The sequence below is a fragment of the Pteropus alecto genome, unplaced genomic scaffold (assembly GCF_000325575.1).
Source record: "Pteropus alecto unplaced genomic scaffold, ASM32557v1 scaffold75, whole genome shotgun sequence".
Lineage (NCBI taxonomy): Eukaryota > Metazoa > Chordata > Mammalia > Chiroptera > Pteropodidae > Pteropus > Pteropus alecto.
The window spans coordinates 23357309-23374018 of record NW_006440638.1 but is presented as its reverse complement, the minus strand read 5'-3'; the positions used below and the strand labels follow the sequence as shown (position 1 = coordinate 23374018).

Below are 16710 nucleotides of genomic sequence, written 5' to 3'. Positions count from 1 at the left end.
GCACATTGTTTAGGGTGGCTGAGACTTGATTTGCCTCTCCTCTGCCTCTCTGTAAAATGGGGATGATTAGAATCTATCTCGTAGGGACATGTTTAGAAGAGTACTTTGCTTATGGTTGCTGAATAGAGTTCATCAGACATCAGCTGTTGTTATCATGGTCCTCAGCTAAGAAACCCATGAATAGAAGTTCCTGCATCATCTTTTGATAGCCCCAGTACAGATTCTGAAGATTACTTGTACTGTAGTAATGTGTGAATTTTACAGTATATCATATGTGCCAATGAGCTAAAGAAAACCAGAAGTCCTGTCCATCTTTCAACCAGCTGGGTAAGGCCTGAGTCAATTCTCATTGTCTTAAACATCACCCCCATTAATTAATAATGGCAATGAAAACCAAACTAATAAATTATAACGGTAGCCACAACCCTGCCTTCTGTTGAGTGTTTCTTCTGTATTATGCATTGTGCTAAATGCAACACATATGTAACCTCAGTTAATCATCACGTCCACCCTATAAAGTAGCCACTATTCTCACCATTTTACAAATGAGGAAACTGAGGCACAAAGAAGGTAAAAATATATATATATTTAATAAGTAGATGAATTAGGATGTAAACTCAGGTGTCACTGACTTCAAAGCTGGCATTTTAACCAGTAGGTCACACTGCCATGTGTCACTTGAGCCTTTGGGAACAGTGTAGTTTTAACAACTCATACTCTAACAAAGAACAAAATTAGGGCTTCTGTCTTAAGGATCATACCAAGCCCAGCACCCTACATACTTTCATAGGCCTGACCATTTAAATCTCAGAACATCTCTGTGAGTCATTTTATAGGTGAGAAAATGAAGCCTCAGTAAAAGGTAAGCAACCTGCTCAAGATTTCACCCTAGATTAATGGCAGAACCAAACTTTAAAATCAAGGCCAAACTATATTCTCATCTACAACCGGAAACTCAACCCATGTTGCCTCTCACCCAGCTCTGGCCCACACGTCAGCTGCAGACAGAGTGGGGCAGTGTGAAAAGAATGACGCCTACCATAATTCTTGCCAAATCCTCGAAAGCCCTTCCTGGGTCCTCTGTAGAAATCCCCTGGATGAGTCTGTAGGCTGTGGCACAGTGGGTCAGTCAGGGACCGATTAGAGTTGTCCATTGTGGTCTGCCGTTGATTCTGTGGCTGGGTTACTGTCAGGGCTGTGTCAGTAATTTCTGTGAGAAGTTTGTTTGGGGACTTCCCCGAGCCAGATACTTGGCTGGTTGTTCATTCCCAGCACAGCATTAAGTATGCTCCACATTAAGCATTGTATTATTCTAGAAAGGAATTCCTGCGGGGAAACTTCCTTCCAGTCACGTAGGCGTTCATGTAGTATTGCAGTGTTAACATATCATCTGGCAACTGTTATGTAACTCAGGCTGGACTCTAAGTGTCTCTCCTTTGGGGTGCCTGGAATAGTGGGAAGGAGAGCTGAGGGGAAGGATGGAATGCATGTCTCCTTTGGGATAAGGTGTTTGCTCCATCTAAAAGCTGTTAACTTGCTACCAGAAACTGTTATTCTCTTTTACTTTGTAAAATTGTCAATGAGAAATTAGAATATCTGGAACAATTTTAAAGTAGGACATTTTTTTTTCGCAACTGACTAAGGCTCATAATTGGGACAAAAGCTATACTTCTTTCATTAAGGAGGAAAAAAATGCCCATTGTTTCATAAACTGCAGGTTTAGAAAGTAAAAGTACACTCACTATAATGGTTCTGGTAGTGGGGCATGAGAATTAGAACCAATGAGCCAGCTGGTTTCCAACAAATCATCAAAGTGCTGGGCTTATCTTGGTCCAAGCGTGTCTCTTAGTGCTTGAGAGAGACAGAGGATCCTTCCATTCCTTAGTCCAAAGTGGCCTTCCCCAGCTTTCCCTGACCTTGGAGCCATGGCCAAGGTAGATTCCATCCCGGGCCCAGAATCCAGTTCAGAACAGCATATTCCCTTTGGAGTATCCTGGTCCATGCAGATCATCCTTGTCAACCCAAAACGACTGTTTCATCATTCTGAGGATTTTCTCCTTCTTCTCTTTCCACTACGATACCTTTATTTCCTTCATTCTTCAAGTTCCAAGTGGTGCAGACTAGAGAGACTTTGTCTACCTGACGCTAAACACCGAGAGCCAAATGCTAAATACCGAGAATCGGAGTGGAGAAAGATTGGCTATTTTATTATGAATGGTGCCACCCAGGAGAATGGGAAGCTAATGCTCAAAGTCCCAAACTCCCCAATCCAGGGTTCAGGGAGGATTTCTAAAGGTACAGGGAGAACTGGTATGCAGAAGCACTGGCGGGGCAAGTTTTAATCGGAGGCCTTGGAGCGTGGTCATTTTTAGTAAGGGCGTCAACACAGGATCTTCCTGACAACAGACCCTCTGTGTCTGAAAGGGTTCCAGTGTTCAACTTCCAGTTATGTCCCAGTCCTTTGGTTTGGTGGGATGGCTGGTTGGGGTGTGGAGACTTTGGTTCCAGGTGCAGCTGGAGGTCAAAGTTCTCTCCTCTGCACATACTTCAGCTGCATAACTTGCGGTTTTGATGTGCTGTCTCCAAAAAACAACTCGGGATCTTGTTAAACAAAATAGAACAATTTTGAGCTGGTTCTGATTGTGTCTCCAGTCCTGGACTTTACTGCGTTCCTGCTGTGGGGGCTGAAAAAAATAGAACTTTTCTCTCAACTTCTAAATACTACTAGCTGGGCTAATAATCAAATTGACAGAGACAGGTTAACAGGAGAAAATGTCCAAAGTTTATATGTAGATTCAGGGGTCTCTAAGAATGTGACCCATGATGCCTTGGGCAGTTGAAGTTTATAAGTCATTCTGGACACACGAGAAGGGTCAAGAATCTGGAATTTTAAAGGGGAAGTGGGTAATTCACAGGTAGACAAGAAAGAGGGAACACTTTACAAACAAATTCCAGCTGGGCAACCCAGAGACAATGAGACAGAGGATCACCCCTGCAGAACAAATTTCTGAATGGATCCTTCCTGTCCACCATACCTAACTCAAATAGGCTGTGTTGGATATACTAAAATACCCTTCCTAAAACAGGCCTTTTTATCTGAATTCCTTCAGGCAGGAAGGGGGAGGAGGTCAAAGGTTCCCTCTGAGTTTTTTGTTTCTTAACAACCAGCTTAAAATCAATATCTCAAAAGGCACATTTTGGAGTGGCAAAACTTTACTGGACCCCTTTACTGGTTTATCATTCTTGTTAGGTCTGTATTTACAAGTCACCGCTGCACTCGATAGTAGTATTAGTAACTGTTCACCTTGCTGGTCCCCACCATCTTTTGGTTTCTGCATTTCCCAATTTAGTGAAGCTCCTTTCCATTCTTTCCTGTAGAATTACCCTTTATGACTATCAAGCCATGTGCAGAGCCAACAAGGAGAGCAGCGATGGTGCCCATGGTCTACTGGATGTAAGTACAGTGCATTCACCCAGAAAACAGCTGTATGTTTCTGTCTCTGTGTACGAGTGTGTCTTCTCCTTTGGAGCAGTCAAGTCATCTTTTTCAAAACCATGAGTGTTTGAAAGTATTTCTTGATTTTACTGGTTAAGAAAAGTCACTTCTGTTTAAACCCAAATTTAGTGATTATATGAATGGCAAACAGATCTAAAGTCTCTGATGGAGTAATGCGGCAGCCCTCTTTTGATGGATAGAAAAAAGGAGAAGTTTTATGGATTCTCTTATTCTTTATACAAAAGAGAATTTGGTTTGGTTCAACAGAAATCTTCCTTTCGGTTTGTAATAGAGCTGTTAGCCTATGAACAAATTCACATTTCGATCATAGGTTCTCCATCCTAATCATACTGCTGCTTTGTTTCAGCAGCATTCTCCCTGAAGCTGCTTCCATGGCTGATGTCAGAGTTGAGGATCAATCAATTTAACTCTGGTAGCATTAGAAAATGACTTTCTGAATGCCAATAACTGCTATAATTTACTCTCAGTTTAAAAATATAATTTACAATGTGCAAGCAATGTAAGTTTGGCCACCAATGATTTGAAAACACATACAAAACAAAAACAAAAACCCAGATATAGATCCTCCGGTATAGTCTGGCATATATGTATAAATATAACCCTTATGTGTTATTATTTTGTAAATTCCAAAAAGTTATCCTAAAATGTGGTTTGAAACAAAATTTAAGAGTCATTATGGTTTTAAAACATACACACCTTCTCATTTGCAGATATAGGATCTTGCGAGGGGATTAGTTAAAAACCAAGTATTTAACACAGTTCTCCTACACTAAGAGAATAAGAAATGATTCAGAGCTAGAAAATATCTGAGAGGCAACTAGGAACTAAGAATTTGACTTTTTTTAAAAAAATACTGCTTTTTAGTGAGAATCAACCTGTCTTTTCAAACTCAACTTCCCTAACCTTAGCATGAGTATTTCCAGACTTAAAATGTTCCCAAGGTATGTTTTCATCATTAGGCTTAAAAGCTCAATGGCTTTACCCTTCTGAATGATAATGTGTATTTAAATTTGTTAATCCTGTATTTACATAATCCCTTTGTTTATCCATACATTGAGCCAGTGTCTGGCAGGAAATGCTTGAGTGCCTTTCTCCTGGCCTCTGGGAGAGCTGCCCCAGTGTCTGCCCCTCTCCTCTTTCAGAACCTCCTTAATCTCCTTATTCATTCTGTCCTCCCTCAGACTCACACTACCGAGGACCACTGAAATGTCACTACCCATCCCAGCAGGTACAGAGATGCAGAACTGTCCCATGGTCTGACCGCCTGGGTCATTTTGAAAGAAAGATGATTATTTTTCAAGCCCTAAGGATCAAGAATCGCAATGGCAAAACCCACAGCACTACAAGATTGCATTTGGTTTTAGAAATAGTTAATAGTTCACATCCTTATCTGACCGTAATCCTCAGGGCCCTGCGATTCAGGAAATTATGGTGATACACTCAGTCAAATCAGAGCAAGAGATGCATCTGAAATCTGGGTGGGCTACTAGTAACCCCTGTAGAGTTTTATTGTTGTTCTGTTTACCTACTGGCTTGAAATAGGGAAGTTTCAAGAATGGTTAAGGGTATAAAAATTGGTTCTTGTTTTATTTAAAACTGATTAATAGTCCCCCATTCCTAGCACTAGTCCTTACCACCAAAATGCTCAGAAGGTAGGATTAAGCAGCCATCACTTAAGAAACCAAGATATGGCATTTCAGTTCTCTGATACCTAAATGGAACCATGAAAGGTTCTGAGATTTTTCTGGACTTGCCAGCTGGAGCCTGGGCTTTGCCAGTGTCATTGCCTGTCTCTCAAATCTGCCCGCCACTCACATATCTGGCATACCTAGGTACAAAGAACTAACTGAGGGGGGACTTGGTATTTTCCAGAATCAGGAAATTGAATTATCCACATAGGAAATATCACAGAGTAAACAATCCAACTGCTTTTTTTAATTAAAATATTCTGAAATAAAGATCAAGCTGTCAATGCCTTCTTTTATAGAGTGAAGGAGATTTTCTGTAAGGATAAAATCACATGTTTATATGGTTATCATTTTTTTTTCAAGTCTAAATATGTAAGTGTGAGAAAAGGCAGCTTGAATCATACATAATTCATGGACAACATTAAAATCAAATATATGCAATTTTTGCTTATTTCAATGAATGACATACAGTGATGGAGAACAGAGAATCACCTTTCTGAGAGGCAGCCCTGTAAATTACCATTTGAAATTAGTTATAAGATTCCAGCCCCTCAGCATTAAGCTGTGAAATATTAGCCCCTAGAGGGTAAAGGTTTAAGCATCCTTTGCTGAACTTCCTTTTTCCTCCCAGAGATAACCCCTGTATTAGATCATGTTTATTTTACTTGTAAATCACATCTTACTACAGGGGAGTTCAAAGTTTTAAAATGTTAGTTTTGGGATACAGTATCCAACCATTTTCTTCTTTCAGCTAGAGCTTCACTGTTTTTTAACATGATATCAATCTCTCTAAAAGAATAACATTGTCTTTATGTAAAGCCTTAAGTTAAACTAAAAATGTTGTGTGTGATACATTTTTTTTTAATGAACTGAATTCTTCTGTTCAGCCTTATAATGCCTTCCTTGCTGCAGTAAAATGGATAATGACAGAATTTGTCTTGTAAGTACAATTGTTCCATTTTTAAAAAAACTATTATTCTTTTCTTTTGTATTATTAAGTGAATTGAGAGTCTCTGCTTCATGTTTTCAATAACTGATTCATAATACTCTGAATAACCTCATTAAAAATCTCAAAATATTGAATGTTGAGACCAAAAAATTATCTTTTATTAAGTTATTCATGGTCACTGCTTATGCCCTTATGTAATTGTTTAGCAGACTAACAGCTTGCAATACACAAACTAAATTTATTTATTGTGGTTACTGTTAAATTTAACATAGATGTCTGGCTGTTTTTAATGCTGCCTGGGTGGGCCGTGGTCAGAAGAACAAATTGCCAGGGCTGTCCACTGTGCTACTTCGAATGTCTTGCCATATATAGGAATAGGGCCTGTGTAGTCAAGGGCCAGGGGCTGGGGGCTTTTCAAGGTGTGACTTAATTGTTTACCCTGTCGATTTTTGGTCCTGTTCAGAGGGTGTTGAATACATCTGTGACTTGGGTCAGACTTAAAATGGCACAAAGATGAAAGGCTTGACTTCCAGATGAGATATTGGACGCATCATAGAAACACTGTGTCACACAAAAGAGAGGGTGTCCATGGATGGACTTGGGAACCAGATCATTCGAGCTACACCAAACTCTTATTTTTATTTTCCCCATTAAGTTTCCAGTTCTTTGGATTTAAGAGAGAAATCATTTGATGAACAGACATTGATGAATAGACATCTTCTTCTCTATTATGTTAATGTAACGTATTAATTTACCACAGTTATAAATTCAAGTTGGGAGTAAGTTTTGTATATATATGAGACAAAATACAGTAATGGATAATAGTGGGATTTTAATTGAGAGTGAATTGCTAGAGAATGTAATCAAGTACCTGAAAAAAGAAATGGCCATGTTTTGGTCTGTCTCATTAATTTGGAGGATGATTTATTTATATTACTTTTGCATTCTTTATGAACAACAGAAAAATTTTAATTTTTTTTAAATTTGCATCATGGCATACTTTCATAAAGAGAGGTTTGTCCCATCTGTCCCTACACACACATACACACACACACACACACACACACACAGTCACAAACATGGCTAAAGAGTTTGCATTACAGTATAAATTTTGAAAACACTCTTTATTACTGCAGATCATAATCCAGTAGAGAATATTCTATTTGTATTTCTGAACCAAGGCAGAAGAAGCCCTTTAGAAGTTGAATTTTTACTATGGGTTCAGACGGCAACTAGAAACTATTTCTGCCTAGAAAGCAGGATATTTCTCAGCAGAGTCCTTAAGACTAGGTGAACCTGATTTCATGGCTCGGCTGGCATTGTTGATAAAATAGCCTATCGTAAATAAGATAAAGCCCAGTAAAAATTCACTGGTAACCGAACTAACCATGTTGATATCTCCAGATTGTGATGTTATTCTTTCAAACGGGGTTGAGCATTACCGAATAATAGGACCTCACTGTTCTATTCAGGGTGTGGATAACCAGGTAACATTGGGCTTTCCATCACCCGTTTAGGTTCCTGGTGGAATTTAACCTCTGCAGCTGGTGGCACTCAGATATGACAGCTAAAGGTAAGCGGCAACTGGTTTCTATTTCCTAGCTCAGAGTGATAAGCCCTGGGTTCACTGGCTACTTTTCATCAGGGATGTGCTTGCATAAAATTACCCAGGACAAAGTGATGATTTTTCAGCTCAGTCAGCAAAAGGCATTCTTTGTGCTAAGTGCAGCACCAGCCAGTCAGACAAAAATTCCCAGAGCTTCATTCAGCCCATGTTGAATATACACTTTGACCTGTTTCCTAAACTAAGACTTTGAGGTTATGCATTAAACAGGTGAAGTCTTCAAAAAACTCATGAACGGAGCAAAAATCTAAAAGAGACAACGGCCATGCCACCCTGAACATGCCGGATCTCGTCTGATCTCTGAAGCTAAGCAGTGTTGGGCCTGGTTAGTACTTGGATGGGAGACCACCTAGGATTACCAGGTGCTGTAGGCGTTAAAGGAGACAGACACATTGCCTTTTTCAGACTGAATGAAGAGATAGTTACTCTTTTTTTTTTTTTTTAAAGAATCACCCTCATAAAATATAAACCTTGTAATATTACTGCCCAAAAACCTTTAATGATTTGAGGAATAATTAGTAGAAACTCTCAGAGGCATGAGTTGTAGAGTTAGATCAGTATGGATTTGAGTCCTGGCTCCAAGATTAGCCTCTGGCAAGTCAGCTGATCTGGGCAAGGCACAGTTTTCCCACAGTAAGCAAAATAGGAAAATAATAAATAATATTTATCTCCTATCACTTGTGTGTGTGCATGCGCACGTGTGTATGTAATGATGAGATAGATCATGCTATATGCTGAGCACAGGGACTGGAAACTTTCAAAAAATGGTAGCTGTAATTAATTCATGATAATGGTGGTGATAGTGTGGACCACAACAGTGATGAATAAATAGTTGAGTCCCCCTGGCCTACAAAACCAGTGCTTTTTAATGAGAGTTGTCTCTCAGGCATCTCCCTGCCTGTTCAGTCACTCTTTGTTTCTCAGATACATTCTGCTATTTCTTTCCTTTGTGCATTTATTCATGTTGACTTTTTCTCTTTTTTTAGCTGAGATGCCAGATACGAGCAGACCACTACAATTATTATTTTTTAAATTATATGTTATTTAAAAAGAGGTAGTTTAGTAATGTAGCAGCATTCCCCCACGTGCTGGATATATTTGTCTGACATTCCCTCAACCTTGCTCTAAAATCCCAATCCCTGAGAATTCCCTCAGTTCTCCCAGGAATAATTAGCATCATTTCCTTCTTGCTTCTGTCTCAGTCAGCTCACATCTTTCTCAGCTCTTCCACACCACTATTGCCGCAGTTCTTTGTTTCACACTACACTAGAATTTCTCGATAGCAGGAGCTGTGTCTTAACCATTTTTAGCCCTGAGCACCTAACTGGCACTTAGTGCCTAGTGGGTGTCAATCTCTGTTTGCTAAATACCCTCACACATCTTTCTGTTGTCAGGTATCACCATTATAGTCGCTGCCATCATAGCTTTGTATCTTACAAATAGACCTATTTTGCCTAAATTCAGGAACTCACTAATTTCTTGTTAGTTAGACTACGAGACAGAGCAACATATGCAGAGAGTTCCATGCATGCATACGCTTGCATGGAGCAGCCACTGATAACGGAGAACATGATCTAAGTATGTTGAAGGTTGGCTCTGTCCTGGGAAGCTGACAGCTCAGTGGACCAGACCCAGATGCTCTACTTTCATCCACACGCACACTATCCTGGTGACCCTCCAGGTATTCTTGCCCCTTCTCACTGGGTTCGTACCATCTTTGAATGACAGCGAGTACCCATAATCCCACATCTAGAAATATAGCCTAAGGAAATAAACTGAGATGGGAACAAAGGGTTCTATGACAGGGTGATCATCACCAGGGAATTTAAGATTGCAAATACTGGTAACTCTTTAAATGATGAACAATGAGGATATTTTAAAATAAATTACAGCCCATCCACAGAAAGGCACAGAAAATTTTTTTAAAGATTCCGTTTCTGAAAACTTTTTATCAAAACCAGAAATACTCATGAAATTAAGTAATATAATAAAAAATATATACAGAGCTGTATCTTCTCCAAAAAAAAGCATCTGATGGTGGAGGAGGAGTATATGAGGCAAGAAGGATCAGCAATCAGTATAGCCAATGGGGAGTCAATAAACAGATAGGGCTGTCATGTACCCCAAAGAAAAATTTACTTACGGCATAAACCTGCTTTTGTTTAAAAGTGCACATGATTTGAAAAGGAGAGTGAGAAGGAACGTACTAAGTGTGTGCTTGCTATATCTTTTTTTAATTTGCTTTTCTTATTTGATTAGCTTTTCCACAATTTTATTATTAGGGGTTTAAAAAATGGTAAATGATATTAAAAGAGAGAAAAGGAAGTGGAAAGATTAATAGAGGCTAAGAAAATGGATTACAAGTTGGTTAAGTGGCTGTTCTCTCTGCAGCACCAGTTCCTGGGGACAAATTACCACTCCTGTGGAATCAGACTTTGTGCTCAGGGAGGCGAGAATGGCTGTTTCACCACCTAGAGATTAAGTGCTATGGCTTTGGAGTCAGGCAGCCTTCCTCTGCCACTTGAACTGTGAGGTTCTGGGCAAATCGTTTGGTCTCTCTGGGCTTTGATTTCCTCATTGGTCAACAGATAACATGATGCGGTTGTGGGAGATGAATTAAACAATGTGTGCAAAGCCCATGTGCATGACATGGCACAGAGCAAGTGCTCCACGCCTGGCAGGCGGTACTCACGTTTTGGGTGGTTGTGGGTTGTTTCAAGTTTTTTGTTTTTGTTTTCTTTTGGCTAAGGCTGGCTGGTTGGAGTGTACTCCATGTTGACGGCAGCAGGCTAGTTATCTTCAGTGGTTTAGTTTTTGGCATTCTTCTTCACACTGGTATGCCTGCCCATCCCTGACTGAGGGGCTTCGATGGTGAACAAGATGATGAAGGATGGATGCCTTCCTTCTTCATGCCAATCCCCATTCCGACTTCCCTCATTCTCACCTGGGCCTGCTTTTCCTTCCCCATTACCTGCCACAGGCATCTGGCCACACCCTTGTTCTGGTCCTTCGGATTTGACGATTAATTTTTGAGCCTCTGTTGAATACCAGCTACAATAATCTTTATTTAAACCAATAGTTTTCCACCTGGGGTGATCTTGCCGCCCATGAGTGATCACAACATCTGGGGATACTTTTGGTTGTCACAACTGAGAATGGGGGTAGAGATCAGGGAAGCCACTAAACATCCTATATAACACAAAGCGGCTGAAAAAGAATTATCTGACTCAAAATGTCAAAAGAATATTCCTCCCTTATCTGCAGGGTATATGTTTCAAGACCCCTGACAGATGCCTGAAACTGTGAATAGTTCCAAACCCTTTATACGCTGTTTTTTCCTATACATACATACCTATGATAAATTTGAATTTATAAATTAGGCACATTAAGAGATTAACAATAACTAATAATATAGAACAATTGTTACAATGTACTATAATAAACGTTATGTAAATGTGGTGTCTGTGGTAACTACAATGGCTACTAAGTGGCTAGTGGGCAGGTAGCGTATCCAGTATGGATATACAAGACAAAGGGATGATTCATGTCTCAGGGGGGATGAAGATGAACAAACAGTGTGAGATTTCATCACACTACTCAGAATGGCATGCAATTTAAGACTTAAGAATTGTTTAATTCTGAAATTTTCTATTTCATGTTTTTGGACCACAGTCGACCACGGGTAACTGAAACCACAAAATGCAAACCCGCGGATATGAGGGCCCTGCTGTGGCGCCACTGTGGGGGGATCCCTGGTGTAGGCCCAGGAGTATAGGGTAGGTGATGACGGACAAGGACAGAGGGTACAGTCTTTGCCCTCATTGATGGTTACGGACACTCAGCAAGGTTCTCATTCTGAAATTTCATATCCCCTCTCCCCTGCTTTTCTGTCCACCAGGACCAACAGCGGACAAAATTTTAGCTTAGGAGAATAATATGGTGCTTCATTTCTCCATTTCTGTTTGAGGAAGCTCTATAAAAAGATCCTTTAATAGGTAAATCCAAGTCATCTCACTCCACTGCCACACTATGAGACCTTTTCCCCCACAGACTACAGAAAGACATTGTCAGATATTTATATCATTGATACATGGTGTACCTATATGTAGCATTTTCCCATTTCCAGAGTGCTGGCACTAGATTATCTTCAGATCCCTTCAACATACCTGAGAGGTTGGGACTGCCAGAATTTGTTACTGAACCTTCTGAGGCACCTAAGTCAGACAGCTAATAGATAATGGGCTCAGACCTAAACCAAGACCCGCCACCTCAGCGAGACAGCTGGCCTTCTCTGAGCCCTCATGTCAAGCAGGCTGTCGCACATGAATTGTCACATTCAGGCCTAATGCCCTCTACTGGGCATGATTATGACTTTTTCCATTTTGGAGATGAAGAAACTGAGTCAACTGAGGGTGAATAAACTCATCTGTGGGGCTGCTCTCACCTGGATATCTTTGTTAGATGTAAATGTATATGAGCTCCCAAAGTGAACACACGTTAAATGTAAATGTAAACCTTGGACCCAGTGTAAGGAGAGAAAAGTTTCACGCACCATAACTATATCGACTTGCAAAGTTTCTCTATTCTAAATTTTCTCTTCCCTCACCAGATAAAGACTCTGAGCTGAGACATACATCTTTGTTTAGCTAAAAATGGAATCCATAATTACACTGTTTATCTGCTTCATTTCCTTAGTGAAGGGGACTGTGGAAGCCCATTTCTGCTCAATTATCACAAAGGTATCATTTTGGCGAAGTTGCACAAAGAGAATGGAGCTTGCTGGCACCCGGTTATGAATGGGGGTGCATTCACAAAGACAAAAGAAGAGGAAAGCTTTTCAAATGGCAACTCTATTCATTCCCAATTGTCTGTACATAATTACTGTGAACCCAAGTCAGTTATTCTCATCAGGGACATTTGTTGCTAAGGGAAAATTAAAGATATTTAGTTGTGTGGGTGTTTCATTGTGAGTGAGTGATAAGTCACGGCGGCTTCAGCTTGCACCTCCAGTGTAACTGGGGTAAGAGGAGAGCAGTGGATGGCAAAGAGTGTAGGCTCTGGATGTGACCACCCCATTGTGTACCTGGGCTTCAGCACTTAACAGCAGTGTGACCTGGGGCAAGCATCTTGGTTTCTTCATACGTAAAGAATGATAGCAATAGGGCCTTGAATGCTGTGTGATGGTGAGGATTTCATCCGAGCAAAGAGTCTAGCATGATGTTCGGTGTGTGGTAAGCACTCAGTGAATATTGTTTGTGAGGGTGGTGGTGGTGGTGGTTTTGCTATTTAAGCAAACAATGGTCATGGTGATTAGTCACTCCCTTGTGGTGCTCAAGACAGGCTATATCTGCTTTCTGAAACCTAACTTTCCCTTCTGGAAAAGGAAAGAATCAGCCTAGCTGAGCTCTATGATCCTTGTGTACCTACACCTTTGGAAGATAATGAATTTTAAATGCCTAGGAGTTAAAACAGTACTCATTAGATCGCGGGAAGACTTAGTCATTGATTTGAAATTCCATAGATAAATAGTAATGACTGGCAAATATATGTGATTTTTTTTCATAGTACACCAGACAAAGAAAGGGCTTCATAATAAACCATGTTATTTACATTAAATGCGGCCCTGGTCTTATATGATAATTTGTGTTTCACAAAAGCACATAAAGCAACCTCCAGCCAATCTATAGTCATATAGCAAATAGACACAACAGTCTATCACCACATCAGTATGAGTGCCCTGCAATTGTCAAGGAACAAAAATTTCATCTCCAGAAAAGATCAGAGCCAAATGAGTCTCACCATTGAACTTGTTGGACTCATTCCATTGTATCTGGGTCCAGACAATTAGAATTAGAGATGGTGCAATTATCGGGCTTATTAAATCACGTGTGCTGCCTATCTCAGCCTGCCCTTAAGACCTTTCTTCCATTCGTTTATTGGCCAAACTTCACAGAGCAGTTAGATATATATGTGCTGGAGCCAGATAGCCCAAGTTCAAATTTTAGCTCTGCCACATACTCACTGGATGAATTTGGGCAATTTCCCCAGTCTTTGCGTCCATTCACTAATCTGCAAAACAGAGATAACAATCATTCCTACCTCATAGGTTTTTTTTTTTTTTTTTTGTCTTGCTTAACCGTTAAATAAATTAATCCATGTAAAGCAGAACATCATCTGGCACATAGTGATTTCTAAATAAATGTAGCGCTGTTACTATCATTAGGTTATTATATGCTATCTGTATGTTTGTGCCATATCCACTCATAATCTATGCTGTTTATTTAATCTTTATTTCATTTTATCTGACTCATTTTTTGACAATTAAATAATGTAAATACTAAAAAGAAGCTTCCCAAATCGAAAGTCAATATCATTTGCTGTACAGAAAAATTAATTGTAAAAATGAGGATGGGGAATATAAAAAGTTTTACCAACTTGTAGCCAAATACCTCAAGGTATTTGTGTTTGACATCCCAAGGTTAAAAAGAGAAGAGCAAATGAAACAAAGATGATAGAAACCCCCTGGCATCAAACAAAGAGATCCTCCTGACAAAACCAGAGGCATTGGGAAATAACTGGGAAGAAAATGATATTCCCACCAATCCCCTCTCTATGTTGTTAGCGTATGGCTTGGGCCACCTAAATTCACCTTGCCTTTCCCCTGAAGGCAGGCAATTTGCCATTAGGGACCGAGATGCTCACATTTCCTTCGTCCATTTTGTTTGCCTAAAAAACACCATTCAGGAGAATTATTCATTTATTCAACAAGCATATATGCTTCCTATGAGCTAGCACTGCAGGGCACATGGGGACAGACAGTGTCTGGGACCTAGCCCTTTGGGAGCATGACAACTGCCAGCGCTGTACCATTAGTGGAGTCAGGAGGCAGGGAAGCAGCCATCTGCTTGCTTTTTCTAACCAAAAAGAAATAGCTCGAAAAGGCGAACAGTCTGGAGAGTCGATGAAATAACACGGGCAGTAGAGGTCAGTGGCAGTAAGCATAGGCACTTAGGCTGCACTTGCAATGTGCCAGCCACTTTCTGTTTCAATTCATTTGACCCTCAAACAACCATGTGAGGTTGATATTGTTATTCCCATGTACGGATGAGGACACTACAGTGTAGAAAGATTAAAAACTCATCTGAAATCGAGGTCAGAAAAAAAAAATGTCATAGATGATAGAGGCTCTATTCATCCCTCTGGCGATCGAATTAAAGTTGTGACAGGAACAAGGAGCAGACAGCAAGGAAAATTGCCTGGGATCTAGATGAAAAAGCCGTACAACTAGAGCGAGAACTAAGAAATCACCCTGCAATGGCGGAAAGTAGGACAGGGCGAGGACACAAAGCTGCTTGGCCCCTAGCAGCTGAGTGGGACAGAGGCTATGGCAGTAGTAGCTGGCAGCTGCAGACACCTCTTAAAGGGGCCATGTCCACGAGTGGACTTTCACAGTGACGGACCTGCTCGCTCTGAGCACCAGCACTGGTTCGGCTTTCAGGGGGAAACTGAGTTGTTGGAGTGAAGGCCGAGTGGAGACTCACTCTGTACAGAAATGCTGGTGGTATCCTCTGTTGAACCCTCCCCACTCCCAGTGTGCAGACTCAGTGCCACCATAGTGGCGACGTCATCAAACTGGAAAACACGTCACTCTGCCCAGACGATTCCCTGAAACTCCCCCAACTCGCGGCCCCACCCAAGCAACAATCAGGTGTGTCCTTGCTTAGTCAGGTGCCCCTTGCTGAGTAGCACCTAGACTCACACTGGAGGCAGCTGGCCTCGGTTTCTGGTGTGGACTTTTGAGGCAACTATAAGCACAGCACCTGGGGATTGCTTGCTGAATCTTAACAGGTGGCTTTGGAGGTTCACAGGCTGGGGCTAAACTTGGCCTGCAGCTGAACCCCTCTCAGGATTGTGCCACTCGACACCAACTACACAAAGCCACACTAATAAGACATAGGAGACTTAAGAGCTTTGTTTAGTACATAGAAACAGACACAGAAAGGCAGCCAAAATGGGAAGACAAAGAAGCAGAAACCATGTGAAAAGAACAGAACAGAGATCCAGAAATAATGAAGTCAAGCAATCTAACAGATTCGAAGTTCAAAACTCTAGTTATAAAGATCTTTGATGAACTTATGGGAAGTGTAGATGAGTTTAGTGAGAACTTTAACAAAGAGATAAAAAACGTAAAAATGGAAATGGAAATTATAAAAGGGAACCAGTCAGAAATGAAGAACACAGAGATGAGAAGTATATTAAATGGAATAAACAGAGTGAATAAAGAAGAGAATCAAATGACCCATATAGAGGATGGGAAAGCCAAGAACACTCAATCAGAATGTCAAGAAAAAAGAAGCCAAGACTATAATAATAATTTAAGGAGACTATGAGACACTATTAAAGGTAAAAATATCTTTGTCATAGGGGTACTGGAAAAAAAACAAGATATTGAAAAGCTATTTGAAGAAATAATGACAGAAAATTTCCTAACACAGTGAAGGAAATAGATATACAAGCCCAGGAAAGTCAGAGAGTCCCAAACAAGATAAACCCAAAGAGGCCCAACAAAGACACATCATCATTAAAATATTAAAGTTTAAAGAACAAGAGAGAAAGTTAAAAGCAGCTAAAGAAAACCAATCAGTTACCTACAAGGGAGCTCCCATAATACTGACAGCTGATTTCTCAACAGAAACATTCCATGCCAGAAGGGATTGGTGCAAAATAATCAAAGGAAAAGCAAGGACCTACAACCAAGACTACCCTACCCAGCAAAGCTATTATTTAGAATTGAAGGACAGATAAAGAGCTTCCCAGACAGAAAAAGCTAAAGGAGTTCATCACCACCAAACCAGTATTACAGGAAATGTAAAAGGGATGTCTTTAAGAAGAAAAAGGAAGAAAAAAGATAAAAAATATGAATTATAAAATA

The 16710-nt window shown here is 40.4% G+C and overlaps 1 protein-coding gene and 1 pseudogene across 6 annotated transcripts in view; both read left to right on the top strand.

Annotated features, from left to right (window-relative positions):
* CACNA2D3 (calcium voltage-gated channel auxiliary subunit alpha2delta 3) overlaps positions 1-16710 on the top strand; it is a 799126-nt gene that overhangs the window by 735867 nt on the left and 46549 nt on the right. For all 6 annotated transcript variants that reach the window (XR_003048003.1, XM_015593665.2, XM_025050813.1 and 3 more), the window contains 3 exons: positions 3379-3454; positions 6093-6145; positions 7672-7727. Coding sequence is in view for 5 of the 6 variants with exons in the window: in XM_015593665.2 (XP_015449151.1) it covers positions 3379-3454; positions 6093-6145; positions 7672-7727 (185 nt within the window). In the remaining variant the exon portion in view is untranslated. The remainder of the gene's footprint in view (positions 1-3378; positions 3455-6092; positions 6146-7671; positions 7728-16710) is intronic.
* On the top strand, positions 8034-8152 carry LOC112484515 (annotated as a pseudogene).